At 37.2% G+C, this 17,364-nt stretch overlaps 1 protein-coding gene across 5 annotated transcripts in view; it reads right to left on the reverse strand.

The window, feature by feature from the left end:
- Positions 1-7,307: 7,307 nt before the first annotated feature.
- Positions 7,308-17,364, reverse strand: part of OPA1 (OPA1 mitochondrial dynamin like GTPase) — a 95,950-nt gene continuing 85,893 nt past the window's right edge. For all 5 annotated transcript variants that reach the window (XM_082840452.1, XM_082840451.1, XM_082840449.1 and 2 more), the window contains 2 exons: positions 12,683-12,757; positions 7,308-10,641 (listed from right to left, as the gene is read on the reverse strand). In XM_082840452.1, coding sequence (XP_082696578.1) covers positions 12,693-12,757 — 65 coding nt within the window. In that variant the 3' untranslated portion in view covers positions 7,308-10,641; positions 12,683-12,692. The remainder of the gene's footprint in view (positions 10,642-12,682; positions 12,758-17,364) is intronic.

Here is a 17,364-nt window from a genome sequence, read left to right on the forward strand (position 1 = left end):
GGATTTAGGAGAGAAACACCTTGTACCCGGTTTGGAGGCAAATATGATGCCTTTCACTTAAAAGAGAATGTAATCTGGAAAGTGTCCTGCTTGACTTACTTGGACCAGGAGACACTTTTCCTTGGTGTTGGGAGAACATCTTTAGATGCCAAGTTTAATCAGTGGTAGGAACTTTGGGACCATCCTGGAAGAGGAAGGGGCTCTGATAAGGTCACTCATCACATGAACGCAGAGCATGATTAGAAGCATGGCCCTTTGGCTTCATGGCCTGTGCTCTGCCTTTGCTCTCCTGTAGATAAACACATAGGTTTCAAACCCTGTATGTGTGTGCTTGTCAGGGCCTTGCCCTTCTCAGCAGTGGCCTTCCTCCTGGTAGAGTTTCTCCAACTAGATTTCTTTTTCTGGAAACAGCGATGAATTCTTGGTTATAAATCCAGGATAAACACACACACACACTACACAATAGACTCTCCTTTTTGAAAAAAGCACCCTTTAGTTAGTGAGCTTATTTTATTCAAGCTGCACCACAAATACAAAATAATTACCAAAATTCTGGGCTACCTCCTCCTCAATAAACCTTAAAAACAAATGTGCTCTGGGGGCTTCCCTGGTGGCGCAGTGGTTGAGAGTCCGCCTGCCGATGCAGGGGACACGGGTTCATGCCCCGGTCCGGGAGGATCCCACATGCCGCGGAGCGGCTGGGCCCGTGAGCCATGGCCGCTGAGCCTGCGCGTCTGGAGCCTGTGCTCCGCGGCGGGAGAGGCCACGGCAGTGAGAGGCCCGTGTACCACAAAAAAAAAATAAATACATTAAAAAAATAAATAAATGTGCTCTGAATACTCAGAATTCACTTAAACTATGAAAAACTAGCATGACAAGTGCCATTTTCCCCGGCTGAGGTTCACCAGGGTAACCTTCAGAACTTGAAAAACTTTGATGTTTAGAGCAAAAGACTTATGTAAGTACGTGCATCTCATTCAATTGGGGTTTTCCCTTAGCAAGGACTTGCCCGATGTGCCGGAAGTAGGGCATCCAGTTCTCCCTTTATGAACATACCCCCAGTTTTGCCAAGCAGCTCACAACATGCAAAGGAACCGCCAAGGCAGGAGAGTTGAGGAGGTGAGGGAAAAGGCTGTTAGCACACGGCCAGCCCATCCAATACCTGCCCTTTGTTCCAGGCTCTGCACTCAAACCTTCCTGGAATCCCAGAAAGACTTGGCCAACAAGCCAGCCTCGGAACTCCAGGCAGCCTCTCTGAGCCAGAGTTTACATACGGTAAAATTTTCCCTTCAGTCCAGCCTCATCAATAGTGAAGCTAGAGCTCTAGGTATATAAATGAAGCTAAAAATCTATGCATCTCTAAGAATGAGCAGAAATCATATTATTTGCAGAAGCCCTAGTAATACTGTCACTCAAATCCATGGAGGCCCGAGGTGAGCAGAAAGTTACCGTTTAAATCAGGTTTCAAACGGTGACCCATGGGTGGGCAGTGTGTTACAGATGTTTCTGTCTGACTCACACACTGTTTAAAAGATTCTTAAAATCAGCTGCTAATATTTAAAAGGCAGGAGGTTTCATATGATTATCCGGATCCCCAACTTCTTTTACAAATGACTGAGGCATGGGCTCCCCTGGTGGCGCAGTGGTTGAGAATCCACCTGCCGATGCAGGGGACACGGGTTCGTGCCCCGGTCTGGGACGATCCCACATGCCGCGGAGCAGCTGGGCCCGTGAGCCATGGCCGCTGAGCCTGCGCGTTCGGAGCCTGTGCTCCGCAACGGGAGAGGCCACAACAGTGAGAGGCCCACGTACCGCAAAAAAAAAAAAGAAAAAAGACAAATGACTGAGGCATTACATTTGTGGCCCCTGATTTAAATCTTCATGGAACAGAAACAATACTTCCCTGGGAGTCAGGAGGCAAGGGTTCTAGCTCGACCACTAATTGAACAAATTGCTTCTTCCCTCTGGGTCTCTTTTCTTCTTCTTTCTTTCTTTCTTTTTTTTTTTTAATAACAAAACAAGAGCTATCATTGTTCTAAAACTATAATTCACTTTCTAGATAAGCAAAGCAAGTCCAAGGGTAAAAAAATGATATAACTCCTCTAGAAATCACACCATACTCTGTACAGTTAGCTAGGTGGTGGAAGGTTTTAAAAATGTTTCAGTATATATATATATATATATATATATATATATATACATACATACATACATATAACTGGTAACACAAAAGATTATCCAAACTATAGGCATCGGTATAAAAGCCATGGTAACTCAGAAAGAGGAAGCTATTTTTAAAGGAAGAAGTGCTCTGTCTCATACGGGAAGATGGAAGCTGCCCACCACCAGATGCTGAACATGCAGACGTGCCGTGTATCCATCTGCCATGGAAATTTCCTTATTTCCACATTCTCATCTTGTAGTTTTGAGGGTGAGCATGCCACGCCTCGGCCGTGGAGGCTTTCTGCTCCAGTGGCTTCAGACAAAGTTACCATTAACTCCCCAACCTGCAAAAAAATTATTTGACACAAAGGATTCCAAAATGTCCTCCTCTCCCCCTACAAGCCCACAAACAAATGGTACAGGAATGAGGTCAGAAAGGAATCCCCCGCCTACCAGGCCCCTGAATTCATTTACCTACCTCAGAGCCCATTCAGGGGAAGGGGTGGGACCGGGAACAAGAGACCCTCGGAGGCCAAGTGGAGTTTGGGGGTCGAGCGCTACATTACAAGATCTGACAGGCCTTTGCCAGCCTTCAGCTTCTTTGTGTCTCTCACATAATAGAGAAACACAAACTGAGCAGCACACGATCTGTGGTTACACCCTTGGACAGAGCGCACTCTTTGCAAATGCTAATAGTATTGTAGCATCCTGTCACCCGGGAACACAAAAAAAGGATGTTGATTTTCACATGAACCAGAACAGGCCCATTGTACACAAGTTGGTGACCAACTTGTAGTATCTGCACATCAAAAGCCCAGCCAATCATAGGGTACACAGCTGGCGAACCACACCAACCCGGGCGCCTGTCCCAGAGAACGAGATCCTAATGCCCCGTCCACCGCTACGGTGACAAAACATAGTGCTTTTGACGTGAATGGGCCCACAGTCTCAGGATGCTGATTTAGCAATTAGTATAATGAGTAAGAATGTAAGTGTCTCAGATATTTAAAAAGAGAAATCTGAATGTATGAAAATGGGCGTGGCTTCGTGCTCTTGCTGAGAGCCTTCGGTAAGGCAGAAGCAGCAGAGGGCAGGGATATTCAACTAGGCACTCATACTAGGGGGGATCTGATACTGGACTAGAGGAACTCACGAGAATGTTGGCAGGGAAGTATTTATTACCTATTCCTATCCTAATGGTCCTGGGAAACTAGAAACTCTCAGGGCAAGAAAATTAAATAAAGAATATAAATGATATTCCTGAAAATAAACTTAGAGATTGTAAAGGCTTCTGTTAATAGCTTTCCTTTCAAGTGCTAAATTTATTAGAAATCAAAAGGCAGTCAAAATTGGGGAAAATAAAATATTCAATCAAGGTTTTGAAAACTGGGGTAAAAATAATTCTGCATCTTAACAGTTGGGCTAACTCAAAAAGGATCAGAGAATCTGTAGAGGTAAAATGGGAAAATTAACATGATTAACATGTTAAGGGAAAACTGCAGAGTATTCATTTTCACTCCTAAGGTCTGGGGTAGACCTGAGATTAGAAACTCCTTAATCTCAGTATCACCTTGTCCCCCAGGGCCCGGTAGGAAACCATCTCTGCAGGGGTTTCTATTCTTGTGGTGCAACAGAAGTCTCATATAATGAGGGAAAACCATCCTAGGGCATTTCTGTAAAGTTAGCTCAACTTGCACTTTCTAGGTATATCAGTGCCCTAATATACTCTTAATTTTATAAATAAATTCATTTTCCTAAAAGTATATTTGAGAGAGAGCACGTTTTAGAAAGTGCATAGGCTTGTAACCAGATTTGTTTTCCAATTTAGACTCTGCTAGTCAATGGAATGACCTTGGTTATTTAACTTTTCTGAGCTTATTTTCTCATCTATAAAAATGGAAATAATACTGCCCATGATAATGGATGCATAACATAAGACATACTGGCTCCTTTGCTCTAGATTTCAGTTCTTTTCTTCAAAATTTAAAAGGAAAGTCAAAAACGTTTCACAGGATTAATCCTTGGCAAGATAGGATACTGACCATTAAAAAGCTTTCAGGGGAGTCTCTAGATAGATCCCCAAAGGCTCATGGCCAGCGACAGTACACTGTGTCCTGAGTCCCGCTAAGACCTTTATACAGGCTCTTACTCAGGGTGTGCTGCCACCCCTGCAATGGCTGTGCACCTTTTCTCCCAAAACACATCAAACACCGCCCCCTCGCATTAGCGCTGCTCATGGCGGTGGGGAGGCGGGTTCACCATCATTACTGGGCGTGTGCTGTGCTGTGCTGTGTTAAGGTATATAGGTGACTCCTGGTTTTCACTACATATACGTTGACGGTAGACAAAAATGATATACATTCGGCACCCAGAGGGATTGGCTGTGAGCCAGGTGTGGTGGCACGTGCCGGTAGTCCCAGCTACTTGGGAAGCTGAGGGCAGGAGGATCGCTTGATCCCATGAGTTCCACGCTGTAGTGCGCTGTGCCAATCGGGTGTCTGCACTAAGTTCGGCATCTGTATGGTGACCTCCCGGGAGTGGGGGACCACCAGGTTGCCTAAGGAGGGGTGAAGCGGCTCAGGTCGGAAACGGAGCAGGTCAAAACTCCTGTGATCAGAGGAATTGGTTGTGTACCACTTGGAGCATCATTGGCTGCAAGTGTGAGGACTTTTGACTTAAGCCCTCTAGACAAATACAGTTTTTAATGGAGAAATAGTAAGTATGGCATTTCATTAATGACTCATGACGACTTCTGTGTTAAGATGTATGGAAAAGAGAGATAAAAACAAAAATGGAACACAAACTAGGGGAGCAGAGAAATGGATAGGTTCATCCCTTAAGAGGTATATTAATTTCAGTATTTCCTGGTAGCTGAAGCAAAGAAACAGGTGAAGTCTTGAGTTCTCCTTGACAGAAGGGAAGCACCATATGCGTTTGTCTGTAGTGGGAAACTTTGCTGGCACTGACTTATCTAGTACTCCTTACTTTAAAGAACTTAAGTGATAACAGAGACATGTCATTAGATTTTACTACTGCAAAAGCTACTGTGTATTTTGTCAAACAGGTGCATCATACAGTATTTGTCTGCGAAAGCCAAGGGCACAATACTAGATAAATTAAGAAGTCGGTAAAGGTAAGTAGTCCATGTAGTACTGCTTTCTGATGATTTGGCCTAATTCTCAGATAAACTTTATCAAAGCAAGAAGATGGAGTTAACCTATTCCCTACATACTTTCTCACAAATGTTAGAGGTCTCACAAGCTTCTGGCAAGTGTTAGATCACGTACACCATGAACATATTTTTTGACGAGTGGATAAAATTCTAATTTCCATGTTGTTGCTATGATTTAGTTACTTCAAGAGTAAGTAGCGGAATGGACATTCTGCTTTGAACTCTAAGGAGTGAAACTTGTATTCTTAACACAACCATAAGATATGCCTCTGTGGAGGCTGCTGACAGTTTCACTGGATCTTCAGTGAGGTCTATGGCCTATATATATGTATTTTTTTAAAGACTTTTTGCATTTTCTCAAATACTTGGATAGGAACCAGGCTACACCTGGGTTAATTAGTTAAAAACAGAACAAATAATAAGAATCCTTTACCACAAAGAATAAGGAACTGATTAAAAACATTTAAAAGCTATAGTTACCCCCTATCAGTGACCTGACCCCAAATGAACCTTAACACTGATCCTATAGAATGCGAACAAAACACACAAGAAGGTTTTCAGAGGGCGATCATATACACTCTCTCATTGTCAAGCTGGTAACAACTCTCATTTCAAGATACATATTTAACCCAATGCCTTATGATGTATGTCTTTCTTACCCTTATTTTATAAAACTGTCTTCTTCGGGCTAAAGATCACTCACATTTAAACTGTCCTGGCACTGTTCTGCTTTGCAACCTTTGACAACTTTCGGAGTACCTGTCTTAACTCTTTTAAGTTTTCTACATCTATCAGCTTAGTCTAATATGTGCAGAAATTATGACTTAGTTATCACAAATTGGGTATTTTATTGTTTAAATTTTATTGAAACAATAATTATTATTTTAAAACACATTTTGTAATATAATTAAATAATGCATCTGTATTATTTACAAGCACATGGTAGCTACTTCACTTGGACAAAGATATTAATTCTTCAGCTGAAAGTATTAGAAGAAAACACATAAATTACCCTATTAAATCTTCAGGAAGTAAATTCTTCAAACTTTCTTGACCCATGAAGATTTTGAACTTGAAGTGCACAAAGGATGAAAACAATTTAAAATGCAACCAGTTTGGGGGCCTCAAACTAGGATTGGTCTGTTAACGCTGACAAGTGAAATAACTGCTCATATGACTGAAATATGTTCTTCCTTATAAACCTTCTAAAGGAAGTCAAAGATTGTCTTGACACCTATTCACCAGAGATATACCACACTCTAGCTATTGTCTACCACTTATGGAAGCAATCATGACTTTACAGTCTTTTCCTGGTTTTGATTTTAGCCAACCACATGAATCCTGGAGAAGACACACCCATGCTCTGCCTTATTTTACACATCTAATGATCACCAAATCTTTAATAAGCATCATTTATGAGCAAAGTTCTGGGAAGAATTATAAAATAAAAAATGGGAGCTCATAGTCAGGTGGTAGATGGAATTAAGTGATCTTTAAGGTTCCTTCCAGTTCTAAGACTTAACGATGACTTGTTAGTAATCCTCATATATGACTGAACATGTTAGCATCATTAATGAAAATGGTGGCCATGGACTTCCCTGGGGGTGCAGTGGTTAAGAATCTGCAGAAGACAGGGGTTCGATCCCTGGTCCGGGAAGATCCCACATGCTGCGGAGCAACGAAGCCCGTGCGCCACAACTACTGAGCCTGCGCTCTAGAGCCCACGAGCCACAACTACTGAAACCCTTGCGCCTAGAGCCTGTGCTCCACAACAACAGAAGCCACCACAATGGGAAGACCGCGCACCGCGATGAAAAGCAGCCCCTGCTCGCCACAACTAGAGAAAGCCCACGTGCAGCAACGAAGACACAATGTAGCCAAAAATAAACAAATGTAAAAAAAGAAAGAAAGAATATGGTGGCCATGGCAGCAAAAAAAAAATATATTTTACCAAAGAAAATACCAAAATGTATTGCAAAGTATCAAGACATGAAAAAGAGCATTGTTAGACCGTAAATTACAACTGTGCAATGGGAGGCACGTGAAATTCAAGCATTCAAAAAAGAGCTACATTTAAGAGGCTTGTGAGACCATGCATTTGGTTATACTGTGACATCAAATTATTTCCCTAGGTGCACAGGTTTCTCTCTCTCTCCCTCGTTAAAACAGAGACAACTTAAAAACTGTTCTCCAATAAGAGAATTATAACATGATTTCAGTATCTTTACTTACTCATCTACACAAATGACCTTAGATCAAGCACAGGCAAAATATAAATTGCAGTAATATCTACATATAGTGTGAAGGTTTTTAAAAATAATACGAGTTCATTCATAGTGCGCAAGTAAAAACAAGGTTAAGTTTTAAATATTCAAACACAAAGCCATGATTATTCAAAAGGTAAGCATATTTATGAGCACATTTCTATACTGCTAAAGTTCCCGAAACTATAGCATATACCAGCTTAGACAACTGAAATTTAAAAAACAATTACTTTGATCCCCTTTATTGGTAAACTAAAACACCATTATAAATTTTTAGCAGATAAATACCTCCAAAATAAATAAAAAATAAAATTATTAACTAGTTAAGGGATTTACCTTTTAAACCTACACTCTGAATCTTATCCATGTGTAAAATTCCCAAATTATAAGGTCAGGAAACACCACTCTCTGCAATGTTCCCTACTTATTTTTACACTATTCATTTGCATCTGGAGGCTAAATAATTTGTGGGAAGGAGTCTGCTGGAGTAAAGCCTGGAAAGAGGGGATAATACAAAGAAGAGAATATAATTAAGCCGCTAAGAAAGGCTGACTGCTCCGCCTATAACTAAAGCTCAGCTGAACTATAATTCAACCGTGAAGCTGCAAGAACCGCTTGTTTCCTGTCATGATTTGCCTACACAGTTTGATTTTTTAAATTGATACCCGGACGAGTAAATTTTAGATATAATCTATTTACAGTTGTTCAGTCTTCCATGCAGAGCTTTGTTCATTCTATTCTTTGCAAATTCTGACATGAAAAACAAATGATTCCTGGTCTGGTTAGAATTTAACTTCTGTATATTGAATTTGTTTTTATTTGTTAAATTTGTATACTTCTGTATAGTGATTTGTTGGTATCTGAATCATTTGTAAGTTCTGAACTACAATACACAGGGTTTACTGTTGAGAATCTGAATTTTATTTTTTTCTTTTAATAACATCTGCATTTAATAAATACCTGGCTTTTGGGTGGGGAGGGAAGCATGCTTAGTGTGAGACTAGCCATAAAGGAAAAAAATGTATAATCCATGAAAGAAGTTGTATTACTGAGGAGGACGGGGAATATCTGGACTCTAATGTGGGATTTTAAATAATATTTTTATTACCTATTTATATATTTAAATTACAAATACTGATCTCAAAGAAATGGAGACATCCATCCTCCCTCCCCCACACCTTTCTTAAATTTATACAAAGAGATGCAATAGTAGTACTGACTTAACATCAGCCTTTTTGCTTGGGGGCAATCTGTAGAAATACAGCTGAGGGCATTCTTCCCTATCCATAGCTCACAGAAATAAACATGGTCCTATTTCTTTTTTTCTTTAGAAATAGATTTGTAGTTATAAAATGGTTGTGTTTTACAACTGCAAAAGTATTAATTAATCATTGCATGATGTTTGCTTCCATGAGGGTGTTTACCCACTGGCCAACACTGGTTAGAGGTAGTTAACCGGTAAGGTCATTTCCTAACCTTTGCACAGAACACCGGGGAGCTCTACTCCCTTTCCATTCACCCACTATCCCTAGGTCTGAAGGATACAGAAACGTCCTTGACTACTCAGCTCCCACATAAAGTATACTGCTACTAGCTGCTTAAAACTGGATCTACTTTTCTTACCAACCAGTTTAAAACAAATATTTCCTGAATTCTCAATTTCGGAAATATTTTGTGGTATACTTTAACCTTCCATATTAAGTGTCAAATCTTGATAGAGATCACAATAAAGAATGTAGATGTTAAATTAAAAAAAAAATGTGGGGTGGCAAGGGAACTGTTACCAAAACATAATTTCAAGAAAACTGTAAAACTAAGTAAACTGTAAAATAAAAACTGTCACACAATGGGCATTTTTATTAGAATAAAGGCTTAATGAAATGGCAGTAAAGAGCAGAGTTAAATGAGATAGACATTTAAAGTAAAAAATGGCCTATTTCTTTGCTTTAAAGTCCTTTAGCCAATAAAAAAAATTATATAAAAAATGAAAATGATGTGAGGATATTATTGTAATTGAACTGCAATGAATTAAACTTTATATTTTTCTTTAAACATTCCGTGAAGAGGTGGATGGTCAACACTATTCTAATTGTTGAAATAATTTCTATTTAAAATACAGTCTTATGAAAGAAGGTTTTTTTCCTGAGGCCTAGCTGAAATGTTTGACAATAGTTGAAATTAGTCTAAATGAAATTAGTCAATTGATTATTCTTAATCTTTCCTATCCTATGTCACAAACCAACAGCTCTGTCAAATGGTAAAAAAAACCACTGTTAACAAGAAAGCCTAGCTCAAGTATACAACATCCAAAATGAGTGAATTTCAAATGGGTAGAGAGAGTACAAAAACATCAACTGAATCAAATAGGTAAGCTGCTACTCACTTAGCTTCTACGGCAACTTCTAAGCTGTCAATGAAGGGTTGAAATCTTTCACTGAATGTACACGGAATTGTAATACAAATTAACCTATTTGAGGGGTTTTTCTGTTAACTCGCTTTCTCTCATGAGATGAATATAAACTGAATTATCATGGTCAAATAGTTTCTGGATATAGAACATTACAGATACAGACAACAACTCAGCAGGTTACCATCAATTTATACACAATTGATAGCCTTTAGAAAATTGCCATCAGTTTTATTTCAAAACACCTAGCATTCTTTTCCTGGAAAAGAAACTGACATGGAGTAACATCAGCTAATGAGTCAGTTGAACTAGTGCCACTACAGATCAGACAACAAGCAGGAGAGCGAGCTTCTTATCTTCAAGGACTGAGCCTACTGGCCACACCAAGTTAAATTATCCCAATTTGTCACTTTACTACAAAAAAATACAATGTTAATGCCATTTCCACTGCTTTCCCATTGAAAAGGCAGCTGATGGTTAAAGTGCCTCTAACACGCATAAATTATTTTTATTCCATGACTTTATTTTATGTTTAGAAAGGTGGAATAGCAGAAGAAAAAAAAGGCAGGACAAAAGGCTCTGGAGTTTTCTTTCTTCAGATGTGTGCAGAGGTGATTATATTATGAGTAGGAGGTCTGTAAAAATAAACAGAATTTTCATTGATAAATTTAGGTCTAGGGAGACAAATGTAAAATTTCTAAGTAAATTTTACTACTGCATGATCATAAAAATGTTGAAGCTTAACTGCCTAAGTTTGCTAGTTTTATTAAATTTAAAATATCCACCACCAGAATATAAAATATTTTTTATCAAACATGATGTATGAATCAAATATTGGACTTCATCTTCAGCAAGTATCAGAATTGGTTACTGAAAATGATCAGGCTGAGTAAATAACTCCATGCATCTTAAAACTGTCATTGCGGAAGTATTCTTTAAGATGCTTGGTAACTTTTATTAAATGGTCAGAATGAAGCAAGACTACAATTTTACCAGATTTATTCTTTTAAATGGATTTGCAGGATACAAAATAGATCATCTGTCCAATTCACAGATATATGTAACAGTTCGTGGCATAGAGAGTAGAGACAAGTAGGGAACAAAGAAAGTTGGGACAATTTTCCTGTACACAGCTGGCCTCATAGGACTGCCCTGGCCTGCAACTGAGGCAGACACTCTGGCAGGAAAAGGCACGTTTCCAGCAGCAACAGTAACTCCAGATGTCACACTGATCAGCTTAGGGAAGTGACAATGACTGTTCCGTAAAACACTAGTTGGCTGTGGGCTATACGTTATTTCATTGAAAAGACAGAAACATACCTTATATTTTTAATGGGGTTTCTGTGAATTTTCCCCAAAAAACCGTATGTGTAAACAAAGACATCAAGTAAACTGGTGTTTATGAAGAGAATCTCCAAATCCAGAAGACTCTCAAAATGTTCCTAACGTTAACTACTGATAGTAATTATGATGATGAGGAAGACATCGTAACACTTTATGGTTTTAAAAGAAAATTTTCATACACTGAAGTTGTATAAAACATTTACAAACACAGACACTTAAAAACACTGAATTATGTTTGGTCTGAGGTAAAGATGATTGATATTTAGTTTCTAGATATATTTTTGTATACACCCATACACCAGTCTTAACTTATGCAAGAGACAAACAAAGTAACAAAGCATTACTCTAAAGCTTTTAACTCCTTCCTCTCTCATTCATTGCTGGTACACTGTTCTGAATGATGTTGGTCTGAGCTGTGCTTCCCTTTCTAGCTTGCTTTCTCAAATATATCGCCCCTACACTACATGAAAGTAGGTAGTCTGATTTAAGGGCCTTTTCTGAACAGAATGCATCTAGGGAGAGAATGAATCTTTCACATTTCTACTTTCACTTCTGACTGTGTTGCAGGCTGCCTATAGTGTAAGGCTCACAGATAAAGTGAGTAATTAAATATTTCAAATTAATGATAAGGTCTTAATTATAGCATTTTCCCTTTCTCAACTTCTTCTATAAAAGACTTACTAATTATAATTCTTCAGCAATAATTAACAATTAACTCTGCTATTAAGAGAAGTCTTCCAATATACAATACTTTATTGGGAACTGCTTATAATGCCAGACTACAGAATTAAACAAGAGCCCATGTATTCAGAATAGTCCTAAATTCTACAGCTATCTAAGTTACTTTAAATTGAAAAATGGTTTATTTAAACGTTTTTAAACGTTGAGAATAAGATTAAGAACAATTGTTAAAATTTTTAGTCAAGACAAATAAAAAGCTTTGCAAGTGAACATATACACAATTATCCATTGAATATGAACAATGAGAAATAAAACAATGAGAGCTAAAGCTCAATTCTTCACATACAGAAACTCTATGAGCCACCTGCACACTATGAAATATCTTAGCTTTATTGACCTTTCTTCTGTTCAAAGAGTTCGAGGATATTTTTAGTCTAGCCACAAGGCAATCAAGTTATTCAAAGGAACATCATACACACAAAATTTAGAATCTAGTTTCAGAAATTCCTCCTTTTTAAATTATTTAATTACATTAAGATTATTATTAAGGAACAAGTTGGATATAGTTAAATAGAATGATTATTAAAATAAGTCTAAAATATAAATTTTGTGTTTAGTCATTACCAACGCAGTAAGAGGTTTTTTACTCACTTATTACAATTTATTTCTCCTGATGAAGAGCTTCAATAAAAGCATCAAGTTTTTCTTGAATTTCTCTAACTTTCTCTGTGGAGATAAAAAGAGATAATAAATTAGTTAAAAACAAATTTATTTTTCAAAGACATCACAAATCATAGAAGATAAATGGTTTGGGATACTTTAACGACTTGGGAAAAGGGGGGAAAATTACCTTAGCACCACACTCCATCTTATAGCCAAATAAAGTTCGAACAGATTATGTAATAGCAAGAGCTTCTAAATTTTTGGAAGGGGAGGAGCGTGGGTGGGGGTTTGTGACAGACACCTTTGAGGATTTAATACAAGCTGTGGATCCTTACACAGAAAAATGCAAGTACAGATAAATATACCATTATGTACAGAATTTTAAGGAGTTGTCAGATTCTCTGGAGTCTAACCAAGGACTCACAGTTAGCATTATCTGGAAAAGAGGAAAATATACAATAATGAAACCATTTTTTAAAATTAGAAGAGAATACAGGTGAGTATATAACTGGCCTTCAACTGGGAAATGACTTTCTAAGTATGAAGTAATGGGAAGAGTTACAAAGATCAACCAATATGACATTAAAATGTACCCTTTATATGTCAAAATGTCCTAAAATTGAACGGCAAAAGAAATTGTACGAAATATTTTCAACAAACATGAAAAAGGAAATAACACTTTAAAAAATAAAAACGTACTTTGCTTGCTGTGAATGAGGAAAGGAAAGTTTAAAAACACCAGAACCACTGATGACAGATTTACATTATTTTATTTGATTTTAGGTTTTCATGTTTATAGATGTTCAAATAAAATCTACAATTTCTCTCTGAAATATAAAAATTTCCTTCAAAATGTAAACTACTCACAGGACACACGCCTATCTCTTAATATTAAAAACAGAAGTCATGATTTATTCTACTTCACTAACCTAATCATGCAGCTCCCATTTTAAAATACAGGTTATAGTAAGCATGGTAACAAATATTTTTGTCCTGTTAACACAATTTAACATGTTGGTGAGAATTATCAATTAAAGTGAAATGAATGGTTCAAAGCTGGTGATCTAGAGGCAAAACTTCAAAGCATTCTCCTTTATATCTTAGAGAAAAAAACATGTAAGAGGTATTAATAGTCAACATTTATATTTCCCCCCGCCCAGAACTTCATGCATACTTTATTTGTTGGCAGTCACTGAATGGCTGCATAGTGCAAAGCCTGAATAAGACAATATTCTCACTCTCATAATGTTTATATTCTTTTTCAGATTTTTTTAAAAATTGAAGTATAGTTGATTTACAACATTTCTATCTTTTAAAAGATACAAATTGTATCATTTAAAAATAAATAATCTGCAATTGAAGATATAAGTATCCCTTTTTAACAGTGAGACAGCATTTGTGATGAGTAGCCAATAAAAAGAACTATCCTTTTTGTAAATTCTTATTAGCATTGCAGGAACTCAATACAGCCTACCAGGGTTGCATATAAAGAATGTAATGTCTTCATCTTCTTTTTCCAGTAATTCAGCACTTCTAATTCTTGATATTAGACTGAGACTAACACACACCAAAAAAAGCCAGGGGAGGGGGATCCCCTATTGTTTTAATCAAATTATTTACTGAGAAAATATGATTTTAGTTATCACAAAGGCAGGAGTAACTCCTTATATATAAAAAATTAAACTCTTGGAAGTTTAGTTTGTACTTTTTGGTAGTATGTTTTGTTTTTTTTTGTTTTTAAACTAGCAGTCAAACCAGTAAACATACTTCCTTTCTCAAAATAAGGCCACATTTCTTATTTTAAAAATTATTTCATGTAGTTGCTTAGAAAGAGTTCACCTATTTTCTTCATTGAACATTTAGAGAATTCCAGATACTATAGGTCATCAGTTGAAGAATTTTTAAAGGGGGATGGGAAACAGGTGGAAAAAAGTTTTCTAAACTGTCTCAAAATTTTGGAAATGGATGGGGTCTTTAAAAAAAACATCTAGCTTAAATAGCACAAAACATGGAAATCTAAACCAAGTGTTCAGAGCCTTAGCAGCTCTCTAACATTAGACTGAGAACTATTTCTACTTGGGAAAACTGTACTGTATGAAGAAAGGAAATCATTCTATCTGCTCCATGATCAGAGTACAATCAGGCAGCTGAACGGCCAGCTCTACCCATCCTTTTGCCCTGTCAATGACCTCTATGTTCAGCTGGACAGACTATCTGTGAGTGAGTGATACAGTAGCATCCCTCACAAGACACTGTTCAGAGCAAGATCTATTTGTATTGAAAGAAGCCAAGAGCCACTCTGATGCATGTGCCTAATTGTGGAATCTGAATCAAATTCAAATTCTTCTAAAATTAGAGATAAGTGATGTTTTATGTAAATGAAAGTTTAAAAAAACTAATTAATTTAAATATGAAAACCACAGAATAAAAAATTACCAAATTTCCCTTTAAGAAGCTTTTATACAAAATATTTTATAATCGGAATATCAGGACACTGTACTGAAACCTCAAGAATGACACAAAACATTAGTAAGTTACTAGGAAGTAATGCGGGGAGAGGAGAGAAGAGGATGGAAGTAAATGTTAAAAGAAAAAAGAATAGTTGTGATAAATGTATCCTTTTAATACTAAATTGAAAAACACATTTCTTCATTCATTCCTTCACTTATACAATGTACTTAATGGAGTGACATGGGGACACACATTATACCCTGCCTTTGAGAAAAATTCCTTGCTTACTTTCTACCTCTCTCTAAGTCTGTAAGTGTCTACTATGTTTTGCGTGATGTCAGATCCCACATTTCATTTGGTCCTCATACAACCCAGCAGGTTTCACTGCCAAAGATGAGGACATTAAGCCTGGAGAGTTAGCCTTGTCCACACTCCTCCAGTTAAGAAACACATACTAGATCTGCTACCATATGCAGACTCTAAATGGTAACAAAACAAATGCTATTATTTCAAATGTATTTGGTGAAAGTTTTACCTTTTATGTAAGATAAGACATTTTGATAAAAATTAGGGAGTGAGATAGTTACTGAGCACCTCCTAAGTAGTTCTGTGCCTAGAAATGTCTAAAAAATGTATACTATGCTACCATACTCGGATGAATATTATTACCTCTTGAGGGGACTAGATCTATACACACTTGGAGAGACCCTTGGAGAACAATATAAGAGTAGGAAACTGGCCCAAAAACGTTTAGCATCTTCAGTGTCTACAACAATGTCTGACTCGCTATATATGCTCAATATTTGATAAATGAAGTTCCCAAAAGTATGGCATGGAAAATGAGGGCTATCGGTTATCAAGAAGGGAAAAAAGCACTTAACGTGCTTCCTGGATGTTATGCCAGGATCACAAGAGCTAGAGCAAGTCTGAGAACAGGAGGCAGGGTATACACTGACAATGAAGCTCAAGGAAAGCTGGTGGGTCACCTGAACCACATAAAGCACCAAGGAACAGAGAATACTCAGGTCTTAGATCACAATAGCATTTTGTGGGGGCGGGGGTGGGGGGGAATAGGAGGTGGGGTGAGGGACAACTTAATTATTGCACCTTAAGAAGGCTAAAATATGCTGACTACACAAGCACACACAAGCACGATTTCATGCTTTGCAAGGAAGCTATATTACAAATAATATAGCAGCATTATTTTCCATATTTGAATTCATTCATTTTAAATTCTGATGTAAGGTTCCAGCACTGTCTTGTATACCAACTATGCCTCCTGGCTGCACAGAAAACTGAGTTATGTGTAAAAATCAAATTGGAATGTTAGCAACTAACACTTAACACTTTCTGATCCTTCCAAATTAATGTTTCACTATTACAGTGTTTTCAAATCCCCAAATATTACAGTATTTAATTTTTTCACCATTAGAACTTACTTTCCCACAGAAAAATGTGTATATATTAGCATGGCTAATTATAGAGCAAACTCCTTTTTCTATTAAATATTTGCAATAAATATTTATATAGTTAAAGAATTCTTATAAATTTGTGATTTACTTGATAAACTAAACCAACTCAGGAAGGGATTAACAAACTGCTATTTTTGTTACACTGAAATAGCCAATTCCACATGTAGTGAATACTGAGTCTACTTTCCATTTGTCCAATGTTTACTTAAAAGATGAACAATTTCAAACATCAATTCATTGTGCTTCTTGATTGAGTCATGAATATTCCCATAATCCCCAACTCATAAACCGTCAGTCTCAGTGAATGAAGTTCCTTCTCTTTTTTTCTTTTCTTCGGATGACTTGACACTCATTCATGTTTTGGGTCTCTTTATCTCCACATGAAATGATACTGCTACTCTCATTTTTTTTTTTGAGACTTCTGATACTTGCTCTAAAAGTCTCAAATATAGACTAATCTGTAATTAGGATTTGAATACACTGTGAATACCAAAAGGCCAAACCCGGGAGAAGGTTCACTTCAGTGGTTAATAACAGTTTAGAACAGGAACAAAGAATCACACACAAAACACTACCACATGAACTGAAATAAACCTTTTACAGCTTTTGATCTTTTTAGAGAAAGCATAAAGAAATGAGCTGCAAACTTACTAATGCAGTGTATTTTAAACAAACCACACATCCCAAGATCCAAATGTACCTTAACAGAATTGCTTCATAACATACTGCATACACATTTTGTACCAA

The sequence above is a fragment of the Leucopleurus acutus genome (assembly GCF_964270905.1).
Source record: "Leucopleurus acutus genome assembly, chromosome: 5".
Classification (NCBI taxonomy): Eukaryota; Metazoa; Chordata; class Mammalia; order Artiodactyla; family Delphinidae; genus Leucopleurus; species Leucopleurus acutus.